The following is an 8,784-nucleotide window of genomic DNA, read 5'->3' as shown; positions in this document are numbered from 1 at the left end:
GGCTCCCCGAGGAGGGTCATGAGGGCAAGTGCTCAAGTGCTCAAGGCCCCAGGTCAGATGGACCTGGGTGTGAATCCCAGCTCTTCTTTCTATGAGCTGTGTGAGCTCAGGCACGTTACTTGACCTCCCTGAGCTTGTTTCTTTAGCTGTAGAACGCAGATGACACCAGTGTCTGCACCTCGGGATTATGGAGATGATCTCTGTGAAGCGCCTAGCATACAGTACATGCTCCATAAATGGAAGCCACAAGTATTACTCCAAAGCATCAAATTAGTGCACCAAGTCCAACCCTGGGAGTGGAATGATTTATTTACAAACCAGTCTCTGATCTCTGCACCTCTCAAGTGTTCAGGCAAACCCTGCTCCCTCCCCTTTGTGGAGGCACTCCTGGGACAGGTGCTCTCCACTGGGCAGGTTTTCCAGCTAGGAGAGAGGAGTGGGAGCAGCCAGCGTGGTGGGGTCACTTCCTGGGGATGTGGCTGCACATGGGATGCAGGCTGAGCTCTCTGCTGCTGACTCAGACCCCGGGGTCAAGCCACCCACTAGTAGGGTGCAGGGTATTCTTTAGAGACCAACAGGAGAGCCTGGGCTTGAGTGCCTCCCTCCAGAAGGGAAAATGAAGACCTGGGGGCTGCGGACCCAGGCCAGCTCCAGTCCCAGGACAAGCTGAGCCCTGGAGCCTTGCCCCCAGTCACTTCCCCTCTTGCGTGCTGATCATCAGGTACTGAGGGCTGTTTGCTGGTGGTTCCTGGCACCACCAGCTCCTGCTTCCTCACAGTGTGGCTGCCCTGGGCCTGAGCAGCTTTCCTGTGGACTCCTCGCCCCAGAGTGGAGAGGTGGGGGGCCCAGGGCTCATGTGCAGCCCCTCCTCGGGGCTTCTGTAGTAAGGCACGAATCCTGAAGCATGAAGCGCCTGGGCCCTGAAGGCAATGTCGCTGGAGAGAGGAGCGTCCAGGCCACTATCACGGGAAGGCCCAGCTGAAACCATCAGGATGGGGCAGTGGGTGGGTGAGTGAGAGTGCCCGGAGGTGAGGTCTGCTGGGCGAGCCTGGGTCAGGGAGAGATAAGACCGTCAGCCAGGCTCCCAGGTTCGGCCTGGCACCCAGGGCTGGCTTGGGCCTCCACTCCACAGTAGCACTAGGGAAAGAAGGGAAAGGCATGTCTGATCTACAGAAGGGAAGCTCTCAGCAGTACAGGTCACCCCCTCCACCCCCAGCCCAGGGCTCCCAACTGGGATTAGAACCCACTCATCCCACTGCCTCCATCTTGCAGGCACAGGATCGGTGCCAGCTTCATGGTGCTGGAAGTGGCTATTAGTGATTCTGTGGGGCATGGGCTTTGGGTCAAATCCCAGGACTGCTCTTGCTAGCAGTGTCTCTGGCCAAGTTGCTTAACTTCTCCAAGTCTCATTCCATAAAATGGGAATAATACCTACCTCATAGGAATCTTATTAGGAAAAATGAAATGAATCATTTGTCTGGGAGCCTAAGAACTAAACAAATAGTAGCTACTACTATTTTCTGTCTTTATAAGGAAACTGAGAATCATGAAGCTTAAAACAATTCCCAGGCTACTTTCCGAGTAAGTGGCCGAGCTAGGATTGAGTGAGGCAATCTGCCTCCAGCCTCTGTGCTCTTAACCAATGACACACTGCTCCAGCTGACCCTGGGGGGGCCTGGCCAAGCCTACTGGGGTCAGGGTTGGGAGGGGTCTGGAGGGCCCCAGGGCACCCAGTGCTGCTCCGCACACCCTCTGTAGTCTCCCTCACTCACAGAGCAGTCGCCGATGATTGTTATCGTGCAGCAGCAGCAGGCCAGCCCCTCTCTCCTGGCGGGAGGGTCACGGGAGCCTGCACATGACCTGCCAGGGAGGGCCAGGCTGGGGAAACTCTCCTCCTTGGAGCGATAGTAAGGGAAGAAGCCGACTGGCAGCTCTAAGTCTTCCTCTCTGACACTCTGGTCTCCTCCTTGGTCCCTGAAGACCTCAGGCTGTGGGGCCAACTCCTCCTCAGCCAGGAGCTGCCCATAGGTGCGGAAGAAGGGCAGGTACTCCAGGGCCACCAGGGGCCCAATGGAGAGGTCAAGGTTGCCGAGGGACTTGCTGCCCCCTGAACTGGTGGCCTGTAGTTGCTGGGATGGGGGCTCTGGGTTGTCCTCCTCCAGGAGCCTTGGAGAGGACAAGACTCTGGGCTCAGCCTTGCAGCTCTCCTGGGACATCTGGGAAGAGAAGGGTGTTCCGTCTGTCATGGCACCCAACTCCCTTAGCCTCTCCAGCTTTCCCTCCCCTGCTCCTGCCAACACCGGAGGCTAGAGGGGTTTTCCAAATGTGGCTCTGCTTGGTTAAAACCCAGGGTGGCTCCCAGCCAGGGTCAGGTTACCCACAAGCCTCAGGGCACCCGGCCTGCCGGCATCTGCAGTCTCACTGCAGAAGTGGCTCCTTCTCCCTCCTGGATACACTAGTCAGCCTTTTGTCCTTCCTCAGTCATAGCAAGTAGGTCCTGCTTCAGAGCCTGTGCCCAAATCTGCTCTTAGACTCTTGGCTCAGAGGAGCCTTCCCGACTCCCACCTCCCCCAGCTGACTCTGGATCACCTTGCCCTTCACTTCAGAACTGAAACACTTTTCTTGATCAGTGATCTGCCTACTCCATGTGTGAGCAGTCTTGTTTCACTCAACTGATACTTTTCCAACAAGTGATGGATCTAACCTGCTGACTTTCAGTGCATCTCATATGCCCCATGGGCTTCCTCAATGGCTCAGTGGTTAAAAATCTGCCTGCAATGCAGGAACCACAGGAGACACAGGTGGGGTTGATCCCTGAGTAGGGAAGATGCCCTGAAGGAGGGCATGGCAACCCACTCCAGTATTCTTGCCTGGAGAATCTCCATGGAGAGAGGAGCCTGGTAGGCTACTGTCCATGGGGTTGCAAAGAGTCCAACTTGACTGAAGAGACTTAGCACACACGCACATGTGCTAAGGAAAGGGGACCCAACAGGCTGCACAGTGGGCTGTGGGACCCCCGCCCCGGTCCTGTTGCCCAGAGTTCTGAGTCTCCCAGGTGCCCGACTCTCCTCTAGAGAAACCTCATCACGTGCACTCCTCCCAGATATCCTGATAACACTGGTTTGTGGTCTGAGTGCCTCCAGGATCACGGTCTGGTTACCCTGCAGGAGCCTGGTCCCCTGGGGGAAGCTCTCATGGCTTTGTTTCAGGCTCACCGCCTGCTGCCCAAGGCCAGTCCATGCTGCCCAGGGGCCGGCAGGGATTGGTGAGTGGCCAGCGGCGACAGGTATGGAGTGAGGGTTGAAGTCTAGTGAGAGGGACAGGGGGTGGGGCTGAGCCTCGGACAAAGCCCGTGCTCACCTATGACCCACCTGAGAGATCCACCTTGGGCTTCCCTCCCATCTTTTCACTGTGATAAAACACACTCAACATGAACTTCACACCATGTAGACCACCTCTAAGGCTGGTGGGACACACTTAACCACCATCATCTCCATCACTCACCTTGTAAAACTGACCCTCTGTCCCCAGTAAACACTGACTCCCCCCTCCTCCCCGCCAGCTCTTGGCCCTCGACTACTTTATATGAATTTGACGACCTTAGGGACCTCAGGGGCTTCCCCAGTGGCTGTGCGGTAAAAAAAAATCCACCTGCAATACAGGAGACTCGAGAGATGTGGGTTCGATCCCTGGCTTGGGAAGACCCCCTGGAGGAGGACATGGCACCCGGCTCCAGTATTCTTGCCTGGAGAATCCCCATGGACAGGGGAGCCTGGCGGGCTACAGTCCACAGGGTCACAAAGAGTAGGATACAATTGAAGCGACTGAGCACACACACAGGGACCTCAGGGAGGTGGAATCTTAATGGTGCTTATTCTCTGGGGACTGGCTCATCTGCTCAAGGTCCATCCCTGTTGGAGCAGGTGGCAGGCTGTCCTTCCTGTTTAAGGCTGAGTCACATGCCATTGCGTGGATGGATCCCATTTTGTTTATCCATTATCCATGAAGGGACACTGGGTTGCTCTACCTCTGGGCTAGTGTGAGTAATGCTAATGAACATGGTGTGCAAATGCCTCCTTGAGACCCACATGCCCTACACTCTGTCCACTCCAGCCATGCAGACCTTCTCTAGGTCCTTCTTACTTGCCAACTATCCTCTTGCCACAGGGCCTTTGCATGTGCTAACGCTCCTGCCTGGATTCTCCCCCTCTCCTTTCCCCTAGTTGACAACTAGCTCCAGCTCCTGGCCTAGGGTCTCTTCCCTAACTCCTGGCTTGGTTGTTTTGCTCTACCATTGACTCCCACCACCCTGGGACTTCTCATTTAGAGCACCCATTCCTCTGCTGTGCAACATTTGTCTGCATAATTACTGGATTAATGCCTTTTATCTCACTGTTTATAAATTCCACCTAGGCAAGGCCCATCTGTCTTCTATATTCTTGGAGTCTACAACAGTCCTGACATACAGTAGATACCAAATAATGAAAGAACAAAAGGAAGGTTGAAGTGAAAGAAAGAGGAAGAAAGAACGCTGAACTGGGCTTGGCCAGGAAAAAAGTCCTTGCCAGACTCAGTGTCACCAGGAGGGAGAAGCCATGTCTTAGGGTTGGGTGGGGTGGAGAATGAGGAATTACTGTCCAGGCCCTGAGGGGACAGAGGTACCCAGAGCACCTGTCAGTGAAAAGCCAGCCCATGTTCCACCTTTGTCAGGATCATGGGTATATAGTGGGGTCCCCATGTGGCTTCTGGGTCACACAGGAGGGACCTAGGTCACACAGGAGGGACCTACTGTGCTCTGGCCCTGGCCTTCTTGATCCTTGATGGGGCCTTGGGCTGGAGTGCCACCTTCTGCCACAGGCCACTTGGTCCATGCTTGCCCCAACTCCTGTGTACAGCTTGAGCACAAGGTCCCCGTCTCAAGCCTTAACCCTTGGTCATTGCCTGCTACCCTGCTGACCATGAGCTCCTGGAGACAGGGGACCAGGCCCTCCTCTGAGTCCCACATGTCCCACTCAAGCCACCTTTGCTGAGTTTCTGCCACTCCCCAGACACCCCACAGGCACTCCCAGAGAGTCCTCTCTCTCTGGGAGTCCTTAGAAGCACATGAGGACAGATTTGCCTTTCCAGCTTTGCTGGGTCAGGAAAACGGGACAGACTAGCAGTGGTGCCGGGGTTTGAACCTGAGTCTGCCCTCCTCTGAAGGCTTTTCACTGTGACTTACATGGTATCAAGAGTTGAACCATGTCCCCTGTAAGATAGGAGGTCCCAACCCCTGGTAGCTGTGAATGAGGCCTTATTTAGAAATTGGCTCTTTGCAAATGGAATCGTTATGATGAGGTCATCCTAGATTAGAGTGGACTCCAAATCCAATGACTGGTGTCCTTATAAGATGAACATTTGGACACAGACACAGGGAGAATGCCACGTGACCACAGAGGCAGAGATTGGAGCAATGCTGACACAAGCCAAGAAATGCCAAGGATCGCCAGCAGCCACCAGAAGCTGGGAGAGGGGCAGGGAACAGATTCTCCTTCTGAGCCCCGAAGGAGGACCCAGCCCACACCTTGATTTTGGCTCCTGACCTTCAAAACTGTGAGAGAATCAGTTTGCACTGTGTGAATCATCCTGTTTGCAGTGACTTATCTCAGCGGCCCTAGGACACTACCTCACACAGGTTGGTTGGATGGCTGGCTATGTGGATGAAGGGCTCTGACACAAGGATGAAGATTGGCAGGGCTCTTCTGGCGAGCAGCTTGTGGGGAGAGGCCCATTGCTGTGACCGCGGGCCCCTCTGTGGGCTGGGCTCACCTAGGCCTTACCCTTCCTGCCATGCGGTGGTGCTGGCCCAGTGTGGACCTCCCAGTGGTGGGCCAACAGCTCTCCCAGACCTCAGTCTTTCCCACCTGGGTCCTGGCTCCGCTCCACAAGCCAGGCTGGACCGAAGGAGGTCAGAGTTGCCTCCACCAGCTCTCCAGGGGGCTCAGCCAAAGGTGACCAGTGCACAATGCTGTTTACACTATCTCCCCCCGGATGCCACCTCCAGCGGCCATTGCAGAGTTAGCAGCAGCCCTGAGTCATGACAAGGTTAAGCTTCATCTTCAAACTCTGGGTGAAAAGACAAAGCCTCCTCGGCAGGTCCCTTCCTCCTGGCCTCCTCTTCCCCCTGGGAAACCTCGCTGCCTAGTAGAGAAGATTCCATCATGAAGTCATAAGGCCTGGTGCCAGGCAAGAAAGCCAGATGGCTCTGTTACCATGGAGACTCCTGCCCAAGCACCCAACACCTGTGATCATCACCTGCCTCTTAATTCAGCTAAATCCAGAGCCTTCCCAGAGACTCAGGGGGACAAAGGTCAGGCAGGCATTTTCCAGAAATCAGATCAGTTCTCCACAACGGGGCCAGTGAATTCACTGGGAGACTTGTGGCCAGAGACTCACAGAGTCCCCCAGGGCCTCCGGCAGAAGGTGAGGAGGGGTCTCAAGCATCTGTTCCGCTGCCTGGGGCCGTCTGCACCTCTCCTTACCTGGGTGCCTCAGGCTCCTCGGGAGTGTAGCCAAGGCCTGGATTTCTGGTCTCCATTTCTCCTCTGTTGTGCTTCCCTGGTCACTAGGGAGCACGAAGTGAGACGGCCGTGCGAGGACTGATTGTGCCGAACGTCTACCCTCTCCCACAGAGCCAGCAGCCCCAGCTTCTCTCCCAGGCCTGGAGCTCCTGCTCAGAGAGAAGAGACGGGCGTTTGTCATCACTCGCCTAGTGGCTTACCCCACTGAGTGATTCCCGCACAGTCCTCTCTACAGACGTGCAAGCTGCAAAGTGCTGCATGACTATTAGACCACTGTACAGATTGGAGACTTGAGCCTGAGCACTAGGACAGCCTGGAGAAGCGGACTTCAGAGTTAGTCTTTAGCCTCAAGGCTCAAGACAGGAGATCCCCAGCCCACCATGGGGTGGAGGTGAGGGGCACAAGGCCTGGGCGTCTCCAGGACACAGGTTTACCCAGTGGGAGATTCCAAGCAAAGTGTGACTCAGTGGACCCCTAGGCCCAGGCAGGGCTCCCCCATCTTTCTGTCAGCTTTTCTCTTTTAATAGACTTAATTCCTGAATCCATATGGAATTTATTTTTTGTAAGTGGTAACAGATAAGGCTCGAATTTTTATATTTTGAATGGCTAGTCAGTTGATTCAACATCATTTATGAATATATCATTTCTCTCTCAACCTGATTTAAAACACCAAAGCATTCTAAATTCTTAACTGTTTCAAACTCAAGTCAGTTTCTTGAAATTATTGTTCTGTCCCTCTCTTTGAATCCCTTGGTACCAATGCCATATTTTTTTATCTCTTCAGTTTGATAATAATTTTAATTCGTGTTATATAGTCATCTTTATGGAGAAGGCAATGGCACCCCACTCCAGTACTCTTGCCTGGAAAATCCCATGGACGGAGGAGCCTGGTAGGCTGCAGTCCATGGGGTCACTGAGAGTCAGACATGACTGAGCGACTTCCCTTTCACTTTTCACTTTAAGGCATTGGAGAAGGAAATGGCAACCAACTCCAGTGTTCTTGCCTGGAGAATCCCAGGGACAGGGGAGTCTGGTGGGCTGCCGTCTATGGGGTCGCACAGAGTCGGACACGACTGAAGTGACTTAGCAGCAGCAGCAACAGTCACCTTTAAAAAAAAATCAATGTTATCAAGGTCTAATTTATACACACTGTAAAGTACATGGTTCACCAAAAATCTAAGATCATGGCAGCTGATCCCATCACTTCATGGCAAATAGGTGGGGAAGCCATGGAAACGGTAACAGATTTTAATTTTTTGGGCTCCAAAATCACTGCAGATGGTGACTGCAGCCATGAAATTTAAAGACACTTTCTCTTTGGAAAAAAGGCTATGACGACCCCAAACTGCATATTAAAAAGCAGAGACATTACTTTGCTGAAAAAGGCCCACATAATCAGAGTTATGGTTTTTCCAGTAGTCATGTATGGATGTGAAAGTTGGACCATAAAGAAGGCTGAGCACTAAAGAATTGATGCTTTCAAATTGTGGTGCTGGAGACGACTCTTGAGAGTCCCTTGGACTGCAAGGAGATCAAACTTGTCAATCCTAAAGAAAATCAACCCTAAATACTCATTGGAAGGACTAATGCTGAAGCTGAAGCTCCAATACTTTGGCCACTGATGCAAAGAGCCGACTCATTGGAAAAGACCTTGATGCTGGGAAAGATTGAGGACAGGAGGAGAAGGGGGAGACAGAGGATGAGATGGTTGGATGGCATCACCGACTCGATGGACATGAGTTTTGAGCAAGCTCTGGGAGATGGAGAAGGACAGGGAAGCCTAGCGTGCTGCAGTCCATGGGGTTGCAAAGAGTCGGACACGACTGAACAATAATAACAAATCTATACACCCATGTGACAACCCCAAAATTAATATACAGAAATACCTCTTTTCAGGTAATCCTCTCTCTACTTCCCAACTCCAAGCAACCACTGATTTGCTTTTCAATGGTAAAGATGCAGTCTAGAATAAATGGAACCACACAGTATGTATTCTTTAATATGTGACCTTAGTTCCACATTTTAAGACTCATTCCGACTGTGGCACAGCTTGCTCCTTCTTATCAGTGAGCAGTAGAGCATTGTATGGCATGACAAGGTGTTTATCCACCAGGAAACACAGGTTCAGTCCCTGGTCTGGAAAGATTCCACATGCTGCAAAGCAACTAAGCTCAACAGTGACACAATTATTGAGCTTGTGCAGGCTCTAGAGCCCAGGAACCAC

The 8,784-nt window shown here is 52.9% G+C and overlaps 1 protein-coding gene across 1 annotated transcript in view; it reads right to left on the bottom strand.

Annotated features, from left to right (window-relative positions):
- Positions 1 to 330: 330 nt before the first annotated feature.
- LOC122700159 overlaps positions 331 to 8,784 on the bottom strand; it is a 64,499-nt gene continuing 56,045 nt past the window's right edge. Inside the window, exons 2-4 of the mRNA XM_043912832.1 lie at positions 6,522 to 6,709; positions 1,773 to 2,216; positions 331 to 1,048 (exon numbers count right to left, since the gene is read on the bottom strand). Coding sequence (XP_043768767.1) covers positions 773 to 1,048; positions 1,773 to 2,216 — 720 coding nt within the window. The 5' untranslated portion in view covers positions 6,522 to 6,709 and the 3' untranslated portion in view covers positions 331 to 772. The remainder of the gene's footprint in view (positions 1,049 to 1,772; positions 2,217 to 6,521; positions 6,710 to 8,784) is intronic.

The sequence above is a fragment of the Cervus elaphus genome, chromosome 9 (assembly GCF_910594005.1).
Source record: "Cervus elaphus chromosome 9, mCerEla1.1, whole genome shotgun sequence".
NCBI lineage: Eukaryota > Metazoa > Chordata > Mammalia > Artiodactyla > Cervidae > Cervus > Cervus elaphus.
The sequence above is the reverse complement of the archived record's forward strand: the minus strand, read 5'-3'. Positions and strand labels throughout refer to the sequence as shown.